General features: G+C 41.6%; 2 protein-coding genes across 2 annotated transcripts; one reads left to right on the top strand and one right to left on the bottom strand.

Annotated features, from left to right (window-relative positions):
* Nucleotides 1-4,664: 4,664 nt before the first annotated feature.
* ranbp1 (RAN binding protein 1) lies at nt 4,665-14,454 on the bottom strand. The gene is made up of 6 exons (XM_083644099.1): nt 14,350-14,454; nt 12,453-12,586; nt 12,070-12,227; nt 9,820-9,948; nt 8,421-8,489; nt 4,665-6,304 (listed from the first exon to the last, which is right to left on the bottom strand). Exons 1-6 carry the CDS (start codon nt 14,362-14,364, stop codon nt 6,177-6,179), a joined length of 633 nt encoding a protein of 210 aa, XP_083500225.1. The 5' UTR covers nt 14,365-14,454; the 3' UTR covers nt 4,665-6,176.
* A 2,243-nt stretch (nt 14,455-16,697) lies between these two features.
* Nucleotides 16,698-19,079, top strand: LOC310784236 (E3 ubiquitin-protein ligase TRIM21-like). The gene is made up of 2 exons (XM_083645256.1): nt 16,698-16,803; nt 17,024-19,079. The coding sequence occupies exon 2, from the start codon at nt 17,040-17,042 to the stop codon at nt 18,675-18,677; it is 1,638 nt and encodes a 545-aa protein (XP_083501382.1). The 5' UTR covers nt 16,698-16,803; nt 17,024-17,039; the 3' UTR covers nt 18,678-19,079.
* The last annotated feature ends 196 nt before the right edge of the window (nt 19,080-19,275 follow it).

Here is a 19,275-nt window from a genome sequence, read left to right as displayed (position 1 = left end):
TAACGGTGTTGGTCATAACGGTCATAACGCTGGACCGTCCGTCCAAACAGCGCGTCGATGTTATTACCGTCGTCTCAGTTGTGGCCATGACGCCTATATTGTTCCAATGTCACACACACACACACACACACACACACACACACACACACACACACACACATACACTCAAAACGTTTTGCTCCCAACAAGCGCTGGAGGCTGAACAAAAACACTACAGTTGAATTTCCACGTCGACATCTTCACGTACAGTAGGACTTCTGTGAGAGAAGACTTAACGTGAATTGACCTCGAGAAGTCAAGGTGCTTCACATATACACGTACTGTTCACGCCATCTCCAGCCAATTTATCCTGCACGCCTGTGAGGGGCGATGGCGGAAGTGCAGGATAAATGAGACGAGAAGCTGGGAATGTGGGATGTGAGGAGGGAAAGAGCATCACGTCGCCCTCTGGTGGTTGCATTCAAAATCGGCTAAATTAGAGAGTACGTACAGTAGTCTCGCTTGCCAGACTGTCTCTGTTTCGCACTGTACCAGCGCAGGAGAGAGTCTGGCTGCTCTTACTCTCACTCTGGGCTAGCGCGGGGGGGGGGAATGCTCCGTTATCTTTACAAACATCCACCGAAAGTACCAAGCAGGCCTGCTTTATTGCACAATCCAAATCTTCATCAAAACTTTGCTTTGCTAGCTTGCTAGCTAGCGTTGTTTGACAGCGGCGGAGGCGTTTGAGAGCGGACACAGGGAGCGGAAAGGGATTTCCCTTCGCGCTGACTGAAATGGTTGGCGCAAACGGCAGAGCTTATACCCGCAGGCTGCTTTCAGTGAGTCAGACAAGAGTAAACATGACAGGGATTCAGTTTAAAAACATGACAGTTTCACCCACTTTTTTTTTTATAGGAAAATAAATGCAGGCTGCTCAAGAAGAAAGTGAGTTTTGCAGTGTTTTATTTAATTGTTCCAAAAACGTTATTTTGTCTTTTTCAAAATGAAATGGGATTTTCTCAGGAATGAATGCAACCAGTAGGGTTTCCATCGTCATGAGTGGGGAAGATCCTGAATGTCTCCACTTCTGCTTTACAGGAGTGTAGCTCCGCCCCTTTCTTCCCTTCAGAAAGGAGCAGTACTTTTGCCATAAGCTTCTGTGTACGTTATGCGCTGAGTGGATCTGCGTGCGTTCTGAAAAGATCGGAATACCTCATCGTAACGGTTCGCGCCGAGTTCAGAACGAGTCCAGCCTTGCACAGCCAAAACACAGCTTTTCTTTTGTGATTTAATGTTTTGTAAAAAAAAAAAAAAAAAAAAAGTTCAGTTGTATGTTATGTTGAGTTATTTTGTTTTATAATCATAAGAATGGAAGGGTGTAGAAAAAAGAAGCCATTGTCCATATAGTAAAGATGAAGTAAACTGGTCACTCATTCATTTTTTTATGTTTTTCTTTTCCTTTTTATATACCCAACCTTTCAAAAGCTATGTTTGATACATCTTTTTATACAGATACTTAAGCTTGGAATGGATGTTTTTCTTTTGAGTGGATTTGTATTTTATTTTTATTTTTTTGTCTGTAAATTATAACTTCAGTGAATAAATGAGATAATGAATAATGGATAAATCCACAAGTAAATATAGCTTGTTCTATCTTGCAGTGTAAAAAAAAGTATGATGAAGAAATGTGACTTCATTAGAGAGGTTGATGTGGAGTAAGAGAAATATTAAATAATAAAGCTGCCTTGAGATTTCAGTGCCAAAAGTGGCTACGCACCCCTCTCTCAAGTCAAGGGGGATGGGTGCCCCACAGTGGCCCTGGGTGACATCACCACTACATTACAGTTGACATCAGTGACAAAATGTCCAATCGTCTTGCAGCGGCTGTCTGGCACAGCAAAGTATTACACACCACTCGGAGGGTTGATATGGATTTTTTTTGTTTTTTTTTTGCTGTTAACTGTAGAAATAAAAAAGTTACCGTTTTATAGGTACATATTTTTGTTAACACAGATTAAATCTAGCTGGAAAGATTTGACTTTGTTTTGCATTTTCCTTTTCGCCATTTTCCACCGACTGAATTATGAGAGATGATCACCCTAAAGGTGCGTGGATGTTAAGTGGTAGGTTTGGTTGCATCGAGGGATGCGCGAGATATAATTTTTTTAATATCAAATAGCAAAATAACAGCAATGTTAACATTGGTTATTGGTATTGGCCAAAATGTTCATATTTGAGAGGAAGCAAAGTGGTAAATCTATGATTTATGGACTTTTCCAAATGTTTTGGAAATATACATTACTTTTTCAAATTCAGTGTTTACATGTGTTTTTCAGTATGCACAAAATTTGATTATCATAGAAACTTGTTTTTATATCGATCATACTGACATTGATATTTCTCGTTATCGGCCATAATGGCAATGTTAATATCGGTTATCGGTATCGGCCAACATTTTCATAACTGCATCCCTAATTGCATAAATCCAGCTACAGCTGTATTAAGAATAAACCATTGTTGCCTTTCAAGAGGAAATAATTGTTTCATGCATAATGACCTATGGCTAGTCGAAACACTATAGAGTACCAAGAGACCGCGAAATGCCACCAAACACTGTTTTATATGGAGGGATTGTACTGAACATTACTTACAAGTCAGAACTGCATAGAGTGAGAGTGTGAACTTCAAAAGTCATTTTAGGAAGACATTTCTGACACGAGGGCCACTGTACAGTACATTTCTGTCAAAGAGAATACATAATTACAGAGCTTAATTATGACTTAGGGAATTGTTTTGGAGTTTTATTTACTACTTTTAGAAGACATCACTCTTAGGAATGTTACTCCCTAACGTTATATATCCCTGATGTGCTCCTCCTACATACAGTATATTCATTTCAACAGTCATCAGAGTGTAAGGGTAAGAGATTAACCACATTATTGATTATTGATTGAACCTTCGACCGTTCTATAGTCTCACCCAACCGCCTTACCATGAGCAAGGTAATGTGAAGTAACACAAAACGATCCTGTGGTCCTGAATGTAAGTCAGGGAATATTTTGAATAGGCTCTTACTGATAGGCTATGCCCATCGGCATTGCCTGAAAATAACCAATCAGCAACCTCTTTTGACCACATATCTAAACACAATCGAAGTCATTCCTCCTCAAGATGACTGCCACTTGTCCAAGATAATGTTTTATTTTTTTGGGATGGCCATCACTGGGACCATTCTTGACGGTCGGCAACACGCCTGTTGTGTCACAGTTGTCATGAGCTGACTTTTGTTCTCTGAAAACTCACATGAATAGAAAGTTTTAAGATGAATTAAATATAGAATATACTATAAATGTAAATGTGTTCCTATTTTTGTGAAGAGGAAATATTTCCCAATGATCTGATCAGAATAAAGAAAACGTTTCCAAGTCTGAGTGAATGAGACTGATTTTTGTTCATATAATACAGAATAAGCGACACCTGCACATAATTTGGCTACGCTGTCGGTCTGTTAGCCGTCATTAGGACAAACTGTCAATGGGACAAAGCCACATATAAAAATTATTTTCAAAGTCAAAATATAACTAAAACCTATGCAAAGCTGATACTTTGTGTCCCAGTAATCCTGTTTGCATTCTGCAACTGCATTACTGCAACACACCCTCTCTCGTTAGAATAAAAATATGCAGTATTCCAATTTTCAGGCTGACTGCACAAATCAACAGGGTTGTCCCTCTTTTGTAATGATAGATTTCAAGCACTTTTCAAGGACAAATATTACATAGGCTATGTTACATTCTGATGCCTTGATAAAACACTTGTTTCTATTATGAATTTATTTTTTCTAAATTCTGAATATTATTTACAGGGTTCCTAGACTACATATTTTCCATTTCAAAATTTCATACTCAAATTTCCAGAATTTTCTGTCAGACCATTATTACAGTGGTGGTGGTGGGGACATGTCCCCATTGTAAATGACACCTATGGTGACGCCATCCCCCAGCCTTCCACAGATATAAGTAGGGGATTGAGAGAGGAAACCAGACTGCTGAACTTTGACAGACATTGAAAGAGTAAATACATTTACTTGAACGGGTCCGCCACTCCCACCCCTTCTCCCTAGTGCGACTTTGACCTACTTAAACATCAGACTGTCAAGACCACTGGGGGGTCACCACGTATTTTGACTCCCCCGGCAGTGAGACCGGGTTGGGAAAATACAGCTAGATGTTTAATGTGACTCATTTACACGCTTTTAAAATTAAACTCTTAACATGTATGTTACATTCTGATGCCATGATAAAACACTTGCTTGTATTATCAATGTATTTTGTCTAAATCCAGAATTTTATTTCAAAAAATGAAGTCAGATAGTCACACTAGACAATAATCCGGAAACACATTTTTTCCATACTTTTCCAGGCCTGGAAAATACTAAAATCAAATTCCATACTTATGTAGGAACACTGTATTTAGAAAAGAAATGATCAGATAGTCACAATAGACTGGAAACACAAATATACTTTCCATACTTGCGTATGAACCCTGTAAGGACCTCTTTATAAATCCAAGCACTTTCGTGTTGATTTTTATTTTTTTAATTCGTGCACTTTCCAGACCCGTGGCAACCCTGAATTAGGCAACCCCAGAGCAAATGATTTTCATATCAACAGCCAACACTGACATGGTCTATGAGAGCTTTTATTGGAAGGTGGAGGAAACATCTTAAACCAGGGGTTTTCAAACTGGGAGGCGGGCCTCCCCAGGGGGGCTCTACAGGTCCCATAGAATACCATAGCCTACATGTGTGATTTGGTTAGAGATAGTTCAGAGATACAGTAGTTTGAGGGGAGATTTTACTGTTATTCCCACATTCCCAGAGTCAGAAACAAAATACATGCCTTCACACAAGACTTTTTTTATTCATTCATTTGGTGTAATGTTGAGTATGTCAACAGCAATAACAGGCTATCTTGACTCAATTGTTGAGTGGCAATGGGATCAAATAATCATGATTTACTTTATCCAAACGTCAGCATCTGAGGGGAGGCTCACAGTCTCACACTTTGAAAACCCCTGTCTTAAACCATTATTTGAGTGCAAATGAAAAGCAACATTTCATCCATATACATGTATTTACAGATGCTCTGGCACTTCGATGCACTTTCGAGGCAAGGGGTAAGAACTCAATAATAGTGGGAAGAAAAAAGACAGGGCGGTGAGCACACACACGCACACACAGATCTGATAGGGCACTGTCACACTCTTGCATTATACATCATCTACATGCGTTAAGTCTGTGGGAATGTTATGATCTAAATTATACAAGCTACAGCTCTCACTGGGGAGCTTCAGTCACAACGTAACCTTACACCAACATCTGATGAACCGTTGACTTTGGACTTGGTGTGATGGTTTTTCCCAGTTATCAAAAAGAAACTAAATAAAAAAAATTAGGATACTCCGCTAAGTGCATCTGATCAAACCATCTGTCGGATAATCTGTGGAAAACTGCAATTTGCAGCATGCAACTGTTGCAGCTCCACTGCCTGGAGTGGCTTTCCTCTAGTCTGTTGTTCTCCATCTCTGACAAGCGAAGGAACCCGAGAAAGGAGACAATTCCTACAAGGCAATCCACTGAAGTCTTCGCCACACTTGCTGTATCTAACAGTGGAGGTGTGGCCAGGGGAAGAAGAACCCACTGAGGATGCATCCTTAGTACTCGGATGTTGGTAATACACCGCCATATTTGCTGGATCCCTGACCCTGTGCTGCTAACAAGCAGGCTACATCGTCCTCTCCCCCTACAAACTTTGCTCCAGAGTAACAAAACAAATAAAAAAAGGGGGGGAAACTTACCCCAATGTGGGAATTATCAATATCACAAGCCTCATTTCACAGTTTGTCAAAAAAGAACATTGAACTGCAGATGAGCGGAATGGGAAGCGTGACGCTCCATGGTGCGGAAAGGAGGGGTGGGAGAGAAAGGGTTTGTTTTTTTTCCATTATTTAACTTTTTTTTTATTTTTTCCCTCCCCCAGTGGCACCAAAGACTTGTGATCGAGGCAAAACAGATCTTAAAAAAAACAACAAAATAATATGCAAGTGTCCAAATTCAGTTCCTTTAGAGTCTATTGTAGAAAAAGAGGGGAAAAAAAACGGATAAATTGAAGATCAGCAAAGCGAGTTCTTGGTTCTCAATTCTTCTCCTCGGCCTTCACCTCCTTTTTCTCCTCTTTCTTCTCCTCTGACGTCTTCTTGTCTTCCTTGTCCTCTTTCACGGAGAGCTCCTCCAGTTTCTCCGCCACTTTGTTCGCGCTCTCGCCTGTGGCAAAACAGTGAAATTGTTTGTCAACTGAATATGTGGGCTCAGGAAGGTTGGAACACAACCCAAGTGTGTGCCCACCATCCTACCCGGCCTGTGAGTTTGTCTTGCAGAAAAGATCACCATTTTGTCTGTGCCTCTCAACTACGCCGTCATTCATCTCAACTCCGAAGATTATCTCTGCGACCTAGGAGATTTTATTTGAGTCGTCAAATAAATTTACAGAATTTCTTGGTTTTTTATTTAAAATGTGTACCGGTATATTGTTTTACTGACGAGTTTAACCTCCACTTAAATGCAGTTATTTTCGTCTCATTTATCAAATTAAATTATGCATTATTTTGCTGATGAGGAAATAAAAACAATGTGATAGCCTGCCTGTTAACTCTGCCTAAATTAATTTATTTGGTCTCATTTGTATTTAGCATGTGTATCTGTTTTCAATAACACATGCATAAAACAAAGTTGTGATTTATCAAACGCATCTCTGAAGTGGCTGCTCATTCGAGATAAGGTGATGTGGAAATGACAGTGATCAGGATCGTTCATTTAAGTGCAAATTGGCTCTTCTCATGATTGATAGGTAAAGCCTGTTGTGAATAGCATCGAGATAGTTTATCATATTTAACCCATTGATACCTGATGCAGCATTTACGTGTATATCCCTCACACACAAATGCTGCATCAGGTATCAATGGGTTAAAAAGTGAGCCCCTGGAAAAAAGTTTGGGAAAGCACCGATGATCTGAATAGTCATGTTGCAGAACATACTGACACACTAGCCTTTTCAGAAGGCCAGCACGTGCTATATTCTGCATGTTAATGTAGCAGACAGAAAAAGTTCCAAGCTGATGTAAGCAGCAAAGAACAGAGTGAGGCTGCGTGTTCAACATGTATAAATTAAAGTATCATTCAAAGTGTGTGATCGGTGGGCTGGGGGGGAGCCAATTGTGTCGAAAAAGGGTTCACGGTAGTGGGCAAGCTCTCAGGTTTTCCCATGCGGAAGTAATGCTGAAAGCTGTAGTCCCTGCATCACATTACATGGAAGCTAAAGAAATGAAACATGAATTATAAATACAAGGATAACCAAAATCCTATATAAAGTGCCCTATTTGTCCGGTGTAGTAATAATAATAATAATTTCAATCAGCCAAGTAGTTTTTCCATAATCCTGCTAACAAATAGATAAATGACACCAAAAACATAACCTGCTTAGCGGAGGTAATTACCGTAAGTGGCTGATTATATAACCAAAATACATTCAGTTCACCAAGTAAATGGTGACATTGTAAATGCACCCCAAAAAAATCAAACAAAAAAATCAAACGGGTCAGGTCAGATTTGAGTGGGCGGAGAAGGTTCAAAAGAACAGCCAGTGCCAGGTATCATCAAGTTGGGTTGCGTATGCAGGGTCTTGTTCTATCATAGTATTAGGTTGCACTGCACTCACAGCATCTCTTGCCCTTAGGCCTTTTTAAACCTCACCCTAACTCAAGCATATTGGTAAACTAGAAAGACCGCACCGCGGATATATGCCTTTGCCAACAAGTGAGCCGTCGACATCCATGTCTGTCAAGGTCTAGACTTTGATGTTTGATCCAAATGTGAACAAATTCCGTCAAGGCGTTAAGAAATATTGCGTTAACGAGCTTGAAGTCGTTCGTGAGGTCAGTGACCTTGACCTTTGACCACCAACAATGTAAACAGTTCATCCTTGAGTCCAAGTGGACGTTTGAGCCAAATTCGAAGAAATTCCTTCAAGGAGTTCCTGAGATATCACGCGAATGAGCTTGGAAATGCCGTTTGTGAGGTCACAGTGACCTTGAACTTTTACCACACAAAAAAAGTCACACATTGTCAACAGCTACAAATACATTTGCCATTATGTTAAATTATGCGGAAGGTTATCCATGGGAAATTACTGTACCAATTTCATTACACACACAATTCCATGACTTTTCCAAAACTTTCATGGATTTTGCTAATTCCATGACTTTTCAAGGCCTGGAAATTTTTATTTTTGAAATTCCATGACTTTTCCAGGTTTTCCATGACCGTGGGAACAGTGTATGATGCTGAGAGGATGAAGTGTGTTTTAGTGTCAAGTTTCACATACCTGATCCCTCTTGAAATTTCCTGACTTCCTCCTTGCACTCGTCAAACTTCCCCTTGAACTTTTGAGCATCTGAAAACAAAACAGAATGTCAGTGTGCATTCATATCCCTGTGCTACACGCTAACGTCAGTGTGCATTCACATCCCCGTGCTACACGCTAACGTCAGTCTGCATTCACATCCCCGTGCTACACGCTAACGTCAGTCTGCATTCACATCCCCGTGCTACACGCTAACGGCAGTGTGCATTCACATCCGTGTGCTACACGCTAATGTCAGTCTGCATTCACATCCCTGTGCTACACGCCAACGTCAGTGTGCATTCACATCCGCGTGCTACACGCTAATGTCAGTCTGCATTCACATCCCCATGCTACACGCTAACATCAGTGTGCATTCACATCCGTGTGCTACACGCTAACGTCAGTCTGCATTCACATCCCCGTGCTACACGCTAACGTCAGTGTGCATTCACATCCCCGTGCTACACGCTAACGTCAGTGTGCATTCACATCCCCGTGCTACACGCTAACGTAAGTGTGCATTCACATCCCCGTGCTACACGCTAATGGCAGTGTGCATTCACATGCCCGTGCTACACGCTAACGTCAGTCTGCATTCACATCCCCGTGCTACATGCTAACGTCAGTCTGCATTCACATCTCCGTGCTACACGCTAACGTCAGTCTGCATTCACATGCCCGTGCTACACGCTAACGTCAGTCTGCATTCACATCTCCGTGCTACACGCTAACATCAGGTTGCATTCACATCCCCGTGCTACACGCTAACGTCAGTGTGCATTCACATCCCCGTGCTACATGCTAACGTCAGTCTGCATTCACATCCCCGTGCTATACGCTAACGGACAATTTGTGCCAGCTGGAGAGGCAGACAGTGATAAACAACATACAGCATGGCTAGTATGAGATCAGCTGCTGATGAGGGACATTGCCGAAAATACTCATGGCAGCCAACTTATCTAGTGACATTTCTCTTTTGTTACAATGCAACAAAATCAAACATCGGTTCTAGCAACTTTGTGGCCATTTACACCTGGCATTAACATGTGTTTTCTGTCATCAGATTGCAATCAGATTGTGCTTGACCACTTGAAAGTATAGGTGTAAACGCCCCCAAGACACATTGGAGATGGATTGCAATCTGATCGGCCAAACCACCTCCGGAGGTGGTCAGGGATGCATTATGTACACATTGAACACAAGTGTAAATGCAATGTGTCCTCTCAATCTGGATACAGCAACTGTATGCGGATTGAGAGGACACCCATTTCTGCCATCAGATTGCAATCTGATGGCAGAAAACGAATGTTAATGCCAGGTGTAAATAGCCTCTTTGTGACATCACAATGTTTTGTGGATGGGGTGAATGAATACTCACTTTCTGCGTTGAGGAAGCGTATTGCCAGAAGTTCAGGCTTGGGGGATTCGTCTGCAAAATCTGCTAGTGTGTTCCAGACCCAGGCTCTGTCACTGCCGGCGTTGGGCTTCAGCTCCATCATAGGGTTAACTGAAATTCACAATACCAATAGTCAACCCAATCTCTTCACTTGACATATGAACATTACCTGCTGGTTATGTATGCTGAGGCATGAGATGCACCAGAGCTGTGTGCAAACCTTCATGGCATACTGTGGACTGGACACAAATGTCAGTTGGGCCTCATTAAAAATGGAAATTGATGGGTTTAGGATTTTATTTTAGAATAAGAAGATGCCAACTAGGAATGGGCATTTTAAGTAATTTCAATATTCGAGTACTCATGAAATTATGGAGTACACAAGAACTCACACACACAGACACCCTCGCGGGCGCAAAGAAGAGAGGAAATAACAATTTTCCAGGCTATGCCTGTAAGAACATAATTACAATCCGATGTTTACACATTTACCGTATGTAAATTGGCCAACGAAAGAAAACAGCGTCTAGTAATAGGCCCTTTTCACAGCAACAACAAAGGCTCTGGCATTGGAAACCCTAAATAGAATGGAACCATCATTAATAATATTGGTTACACCTTCTTTACCACCTCATAAACGGTTGCTGTGAAATGGGTCTATGGATACTTTGTCAGCACTTTGCAAATCAGCCCTCAATTTCACTGCGCTTTCCGCTCAGACATTGTCCACTCTTGTAGCTGCTGCGTGTCTTATGTGCATATATGGTTAAGCATCGAAATAGTATTTCTACGATCCGCAAGTTTAACGTTCCATAGCTTGCACTGCACATTCATTTACGGTAGTCTTCTTTGTCAAAATATTTGCAAACATCAGTTCACTCAGAAAAATAAACGCACTAAGATATATTATTATCCCATTATGAACAGATCATATCATCCTGGGCAGAATCTACAAGCGTACAGTCTCCACCACACATCCATCCCTAATGCTAACTATTGTTACAATGAATGTGCAGTAAATTGGAATGCAAGATTTATAGGACACGACACTTTCATCTCCAATATAGGCTTGCCTCCATACAGCGTGAAACAACCGTTTAAAAGCAGTCTTTCCACAGCCTGTGCCAAATTTAGGAGAGGAAAAGCATCCCAGTGCCAACAGGAACCTTGGGAGTTTGAGTATTTCACAACATGTTTTGCTTCCCAGGTGCGCTGGATTTGATCCGTGTGACTGCAATGTTTGCTCGCCGGGTGCACCATGATAGTGGTGCACCGCTTGGATAGTGGTAACTGTTTTATTGTGTTTTTGATTGTCCTTGTATCATCTAGGGACCCAGGGACTGCAGATGAAATTTAGCTTCCTAGCCAAGTCTGGGACAGTTTCTGACTGTCCATTGTCCCTGTCAAATAAAATAATCAAATCAAATCAAATCAAATCAAACACACCCCTGCTGTAAATTCAGCACAAGCTGTGGAAAGACTGCTTTGAAACGGTTGTTTCACGCGCTGTGTGACGCTGATTCAGAGTGGATCACAGAGGACGGAGAACAACGGAACATATGGGCTAAGCAGCACATCACAATACAAGTATTGTGTATAATTTACCAGTTGGATATACTGTTCAGGAACTTGCAAATTAGTCTTAGAAAAGCAACATGATCATCATGATCCATACTGTGGATGCAGATCCTGTCTGAAAAGACAGTGATCATTTTTTTAGAAATGATGGCCAGAGGCTGCTTGGCCTTCACCTAGCTTACCCATGGATGCCACCGAATAGTGAGATGCTGGAGATATTATTGTAGCAAAAGGGAAGCCTTTCATCATGCACAATATTTATCGAAATCAGAACCATTTAAATATCATGGCAAAGTATGGGCAGCAGAGGTGCGTTTGCCTTTATGTAGAGCAAGGAGCAAGTACATACATCTAAGCCTAGTTAGCCTACATCAGAAAATACACTTGGGTTTGTTATGGGAGGATGCTGGCAAAATGTATGCACATACACAAGTGAGCATGCACAGGTAGACAGCTTGCAAATCGGTCCAGGGTGCACTACATTCAGCTTTAGCCTACTATTGTGTTTTGCCTGTGTATTGTGTATTTGCTTTTGGAGCCAGCAATCAAAGTCCTCCCTTGATTATAGTTGATGACAGCCAATATTTGTTTTCTTCTTTGTAACTTCAATCATCATCACCAGTAACAACAATTGGAATTGCCCATTTGACTCACTGTGATGATTGGCACAAATCTTCAAGGTGCGATCTCTCCTCATCAGTAGACGTATTGTGCCCTTCTCTTTGTGTTTCAGCAGCTTAACGTCACCTGTGCCACGCTCCTTCCACTCTGGGGGGTCGTTCTCAGAGGCAAAGCGATAAAGCTTAGCCCGCCTGGGAGAAAAGTAAACTTCATTCAGGTCATCACTTTCAGTGAAGATGCCTCAGTGCCGTGCATTCATTAAAATTTATCATCAGAGCATCACACACACACACACACACACACACACACACACACACACACACACACACACTTCCCCACAAAGACAGATGCCATGAATCATTCTGTGACATTCATTCAATTCAGGCGATCAAAAAAAGATCTTAGGAGCAACTTACATTTTGAAAAGTTCCTCCTCATCCTCTTCTAATGTTTTCACCTCCTGCTCCGGAAGGGACACGATGGGCTCAAATTGGGGATCATGGTTTGAGTCCTCTGCATTGTCTGTGGAGGCTTCATGGTCTTCCTGGTCCTGAAGGGCAGAATAAAAAAAAAATCAAATCAAAAACCAAACTCTGATTTGTACCAGACATTTAATTTTAGGAACTGTAATGTCCTCTAGTCACTATAACGTTCATCCATTACAGGAACTGATGGCGAATACAAGTAATCAGGCTTGCAATACAGGTCAGTGTGGTTAACTCAATGAAACATTATTGGGTTGTGTCAATAACGGGCTCTACTGACCAACTAGCCATCGATGCGTCAATGGGGGGATTTAAGAGATCACGGGTGGGAAGTAAAGCTTTTGTGGGGGGGGGGCAACAGGCAAAGCCTTTTGTAACTCGCTATTACTGGTGCTGCTGAGCCAAGCATCTTTGATGCGAGATGGGATTAAATGTTCTTACATTAGTGTTCATTAGTTCAAAAACGTTACAATACTGGGCAAAAATAAAGTACATATGCCTCATCAAATACCAATTGGACAGATGTCAAACTGAGGTGGGCAAGTATACTTTGCTTTCAATCGGTTGATATGAAGCTATCAAGCCCATGGCCTGTAACAACTTGTAAAAGAGGGAAACAACCCCATGGCAATACTCGTTGCTCATTAAAGTGTAATTAGCTGAAAAGGGACAAGTATACACGGGTGGCGCCTAGCACCAATAGTTTCTCTCGACTGGCAAACTAACTTCTGGTTAATTATTATTTCTATGACTGACAAGCCAAGTTAGCTAGCTTCAAGCTTCATCACAATGGCACTTCTTTGTAACGTTAGCGACGTAGCTCAAGTTAGCTTTACTAGCTAACTTAAGTTACATGCATGCCAATAACGTTAATGTTCACATATGACGTTGGCTGTGTAATTTAACAGATGTTTAACTGTCTAGCTTGAATGATTTGTAGCTAAGTTAGACTTAAAGTTTAGCCTATATTGCACCATAGTTACATATTATCTGACGTTACATCTAGCTAGCTAACCAACTTTTCATTCTAAAGCTAACTTGACGTTGAGTTAACTAGCTAGGCCTTCCACAGCATACGCTAGCAAGCTAATCCAGATAAGATAATCGTTGGCTATTTGCTAACATCAATGGGCGTTGCTAACTCATAACGCAAATAGTAATTTGGCAGGTTACATTATTATTGCACTGACGATAGTTCGCAAGCGACGTAATGTAAACGTGCTGGTATTATCTGCCCAGTGATCCAGAGTAACTGTCTCTTAAATCCTGCTACAATTAGCCAAAGTAAGCTAACATCAACAGCTAGCAACTGTTGTCTTGCTTGGCAGACAAAGCCGAGGGACCTAGCTTTCGTTAGCTACTCTGGCTGGCGGACTAGATGCATTTCAATCTTGCACGACCTTGTGTAAATACATGGCGGATACGATATTTTAGTTTCGTTATCGACACTGCCATGCTAGCTGGCTAGTAGTATGTGACTAACGTTGTCATGCTGCCTGGCTTCCTACTTGAGACCACTTCTACTTGCTAACTTTAAAGCAAGGCGGCAAAGCACTAAGATGCTCACTTTCTTTACAGACTGAACCCGAGATAAACATTCCAAACTAGGCTGTCTCGTAGCTCTCGCGTTTGTTAAGACAGTCTAAACTTGGTATTCCTCCTAATCGTTGCTAAGATCGCGACAGACACAGCATCATTGCCGGCATTTTTGTCTCGCAGCTTCCTCTACAAACTTTGACGAATGACAACTAAAATGCACCGTTTGACACAAAATTGCTGTTTCAACACGGGCCTGGCGCATATGATTACCTACAAAGCGCGATCTTACCTTCGGATCTGCCATATTAATGTAGATGTTTACAGATGATGGAAGTTGTTTGATAGATTCAAAACCTGAACTCGCCGCCGTTTCCCTCAGCTCGGCTCCTGTCGCTTCCTGTTGGGCTGCAGCTTTCGCGCGCCGAATTTCCTACGCGTGCCCGCGCCACACATTGTGGCAGTGCGCGCACCACCTCTCACATAATATCAGAATAATATAATATCTGAAGGTTAGTCAAATTTGTATTTATTAAAGTAATTTATACCAATGGATTACTCATAGAACAATGTACAAATAATACTTCTGCTGCCACTATAAATACAACATTGCAACATACAATAAAAAAACAATATGCTAATAATATAAAATATAACTTTTCAAAGTGCTTAAAATTGGCAGCAAACGCAATATAAGCAAGGCAATGACACATAAAGTAAACCATATCAGAGACAACAAACAAATGAAAAGGCTGAAAATAATATGCTATATGCTCACCTTGGACCTGAATTTCTTTTTAATGTTAGTAATAAAAACCATCCTTTATTATTGTCCCTGTGCATGGGAAAATTTAACTTCTGCATTTGACCCAACCTCCCACTTTCTCTCACTCTACACGCGCGCGCGTGTACACACACACACACACACACACACACACACACACACACAGGGCCATGACCAAATTGCCCTTCTGGGACACTCGATAAACTTGAATCTTGAATCTTGAATGTTGGGAACCACTGGCTTAGACTATATATACAGTCTATGCTTAGACTATAGTAAAGTGGTACTCTGTGTATCAAACAAGAATCATTCAGGCACCTCGAAATGTTATAGGTGCATAAAAATGAGGCCCGAGACCAGCAGTGGGTAGGGTGAACAGCTTGTAAGGTTTTAAGTCCTTAGTGTATGAGGGCAGGGACGTCGCACACAGTTGAAGGAAATGGTCAACAAAGGCAGAAATCTTTTCTGTGAGTGAGCCTATGGCGGCTACTATAGGTCTATAAAAATTAGAGTAAACACACGCACATCTCTTCTTGTAGGTGCTGAGTCCAAAAAGGTTAATTCATCAAGATTAAAAGAGACTCGCGACACTGATTAGCTCCCAATGTTTTGTTTAATTTGCATTTTAAAAGCCAACGTTTCGAGCCATTGCAGGCTCTTCGTCAGGTCAGGCAGCAATAATCAAGAGAGGTTCAGGTGTTCCTCATGATACTATAGGTCTGCCAGGTTCTTCTATGTTCTATGTATATCTAGGTTCTATAGAGCAGAGGTTCTCAAATGTTTTTCAGCCAAGGACCCCTTACAAGATAGAAAATATACCGGGGACCCCCTCATTCTGATTTGTGATTTTGGGCTAAGCTTAATTGTTTCCACAGTAACGTGCTTGACTTTTAATTTGATAGGTTTGTTATTAGAATGTAATCCATGAACCATTTTAGATTTAAAGCATAAACTATTTTCGTTGAACTATGAAGATTTTGCAAAAAAAAAATATATATTTTTTTTTTTATTACATTACATTTACATTACGTCATTTAGCAGACACTTTTGTTTTATCCAAAGCAACTTACAATATCACAGTTTGTCAACAGTACAGAAAACCACTATGCAACACAATCAATGACAGCCAAGATATTTTGATAGACTAGCACCTTGTAGGAAGTAGTTTGAGAAGGAATAAGTAACATGTAGCATTTTATTAAAAAAAAAAAAAAAAAAAAAAATTCAACTTGAAAACTTTTCGCGGACCCCCTGGCAAAGTGCCACGGACCCCTGGGGGTCCGCGGACCCCCATTTGAGAACCACTGCTATAGAGGGTATGCACACCCACAGGAACACGCCCCCTCAATCGGGAACGAGTGTCAAAATGAGTGTCAAATTCCTCCCTGAGCAGCAGGTGTCAGTTATCTAGGCTGATTACTGCATTCAAGCTCAGTCTTGCTGTGACTCAGTGGGCATGACCCCACAGTGACTTCTGCCTCTGTGACATCACATGCATACCCTCTATTGACCTTTCATCCTTGGCCATGTAATCACAGGTGTAACTTGTCCCACATGATTGCATCATGTGATTGTATCATGTGACTTTCATGTGTGCAGAGGATGCGTGACATAGCCTAATACAGCAGACTGAGACTACATTGTAAACTGGGAAATTCTCTTTTCCTTTCCACTGTCCAGGGAGGTCAGAAGGGTCAATGTCATTATTACACTGACTGACTGCAGAAACACAACAATCAGATTAACATTGAACTGCAGTAAGAGGTGGAGCCAAATCTATGGGTGGAGCAACACTGGAGAGACAGGAGTGATTCAACGTCACATTCCTGAAGTGAAACTAAAAGTAACACAGAGCAAACAACACTGCTGCAGTCGAGAGATCTTGGTCTTTCTCCCAAAAGACAAATCTAAAAGTCCATCAGGCCTTTCTCAGCAATACAGCAGACTGTTAGACTTACACAGGTGAGTACAGCAGATCATATTTTCTGTTTAAAACAGAGCAGTAAGTGACACAAATTGAACTTTATCCAGGTGGGATGTTTCCCTGTTTTCATTTGACGTTTTCAGTTACGTGCAATTTAACTTAATAACTCAAAATTACTTTTGATTAGATTCCAATAATCTAGCTAGAATATTCAATAATTGTGTGTTATCGTATTGTTCTTTCACACTTTTACTTTAGATCTCAGTGTCTAGATATGTCTGGTGCCAGCTGTCTCCTATCTGAAGAGCAGTTTCTGTGCTCCATCTGTCTGGATGTGTTCACTGATCCAGTCAGCACACCATGTGGACACAACTTCTGCAAGAACTGCCTCACAAAGCACTGGGATATGAATTTCCTCCAGTGTCCCATGTGTAATCACCGTTTCCAGAGAAGACCTGAGCTGCAGGTCAATACCTTCATATCAGAGATGGCTGCTCAGATCAGAAAGTCAGCTCAGATGAAAGCCAGCAGCTGCCCAGACCAACAATGTGCCAAACCAGGAGAAGTTCGCTGTGACGCCTGCACTGGGACCAAACTGAGGGCCCTGAAGTCCTGCCTGGTGTGTCTGGCCTCCTACTGTGAGACTCACCTGGAGCCTCATCAGAGAAACGAAAGGCTGAAAAAACACATGCTCATCGATCCTGTGGAGAACCTGGAAGACAGGATGTGTAAAGAGCATGACAGACCACTGGAGCTGTTCTGCAAGATGGACCAGATGTGTGTGTGTCTGCTCTGCACTGTTTTAGACCACAAGTTACATGACATTGTTCCTCTGAAAGAAGTATATGAAGGAAAGAAGGCTGAGCTGGGGAAGACAGAGGCTGAAATTCTGCAGAAGATCCTGGAGAGACAACTGAAGATTCAGGAGATCAAACAGTCAGTGGTGCTCAGCAAGGAAGATGCAGACAGAGAGATAGCAGCCAGTGTGTGGATCTTTACTGCTCTGGTGCAGTCTGTTCAGAGAAGCCAGGCTGAGCTCATTCAGATGATTGAAGAGAAGCAGAAAACAACAGAGAAACAGGCTGAAGGCTTCATCAAAGAGCTGGAAGAGGAACTGTCTGAGCTGATGAAGAGAACCACTGAGGTGGAGCAGCTCTCACGCACTGAAGACCACCTCCACCTCCTCCAAAGCTTCTCATCACTGAACACTCTTCCACCCACCAAGGACTGGACCGAGGTCAGTGTCCATCGCTCATCACATGAGGGGACTGTGAGGAGAGCTGTGGAGAAGCTGGAGGAGACTCTCAAGGAAGAGATGGAAAAGCTGCTTGCTGAGGCTGAGCTGAAGAGGGTCCAGCAGTATGTGGTGGATGTGACTCTGGATCCTGAGACAGCAAGTCCCTATCTCATCCTGTCTGATGATGCCAAACGTGTAAACCATGGTCATGGAAAGAAGAAACTCCCAGACAACCCAGAGAGATTTTCTCAAAGTGCCAATGTTTTAGGAAAGCAGAGCTTCTCTTCGGGAAGGTTTTACTACGAGGTTCAGGTTAAAGGGAAGACTGGCTGGGATTTAGGAGTGGTCAGAGGGTCGATCAACAGGAAGGGGAAAATCACACTGGGCCCAGAGGATGGCTACTGGACTGTATGGTTGAGGAATGGAAATGAGTACAAAGCTCTCGCTGACCCTCGTGTCCACCTCTCTCTGAAAACGAAGCCTCAGAAGGTGGGGGTGTTTGTGGATTATGAGGAGGGTCTGGTCTCCTTTTTTGATGTAGATTCTGCAGCTCTTATCTATTCCTTTACTGGCTGCAGCTTCACTGAGAAACTCTACCCATTCTTCAGTCCCGGTCATCATGGTGGTAAAAACTCGGCCCCTCTGATCATCTCTCCTGTCAATCATACAAATTAGACTAATCGTTACTTTTTCTCAGATAGGAGTCACTGTCATTTAAGATATCAAGTTTACACATTATGTTGCTGTTGTTGTTGTTGAGGTGAAATTGTTCTTTCAATGGGGCTCTCCACTGAGAGAAGAATTAAACTCTGTGTCAGTGAAGAAAGCCCAGTACTACTAATGTCTCTTACCTTTCTTCTCCAGGGCAAACTATTTAGTTTTATCATGGGGCGTGGGGAGGGGTGTTAAAGAAACATTAACCTCCAGATTCTGGTTAATATGGTAAATTCTGTACTTTTCTGTATATCCTGTTCTTCTTGGGATCATAAAAACATCATTGAATCTAATCAGGAGTGTGAAAACTGCTGAGGGACGAACTAAAAAAGGTGATTACTGTCATTTTATTGAAAAATAATTCTGAAATCTACTGTATGTTTCTCAGATTAAAGGAAATTACTGAAATAAATAAAAGCCAATAGAAAGAGGTTGTGGGTTCCATGAGTTATTTTCCGGCATAGCCTAAATTATTTAATGTTTGACTGATATCAAAGCTTAAAATGACTTACTTTAAAGGTAATAAACACATAGGCTATAGAACTGAAATTAACCATAT

This window comes from Poromitra crassiceps (genome assembly GCF_964638095.1).
Source record: "Poromitra crassiceps genome assembly, chromosome: 10".
Taxonomy (NCBI): domain Eukaryota; kingdom Metazoa; phylum Chordata; class Actinopteri; order Beryciformes; family Melamphaidae; genus Poromitra; species Poromitra crassiceps.
Note: the sequence above shows the minus strand (reverse complement) of the source record. Positions and strands in the feature narration are given on the sequence as shown.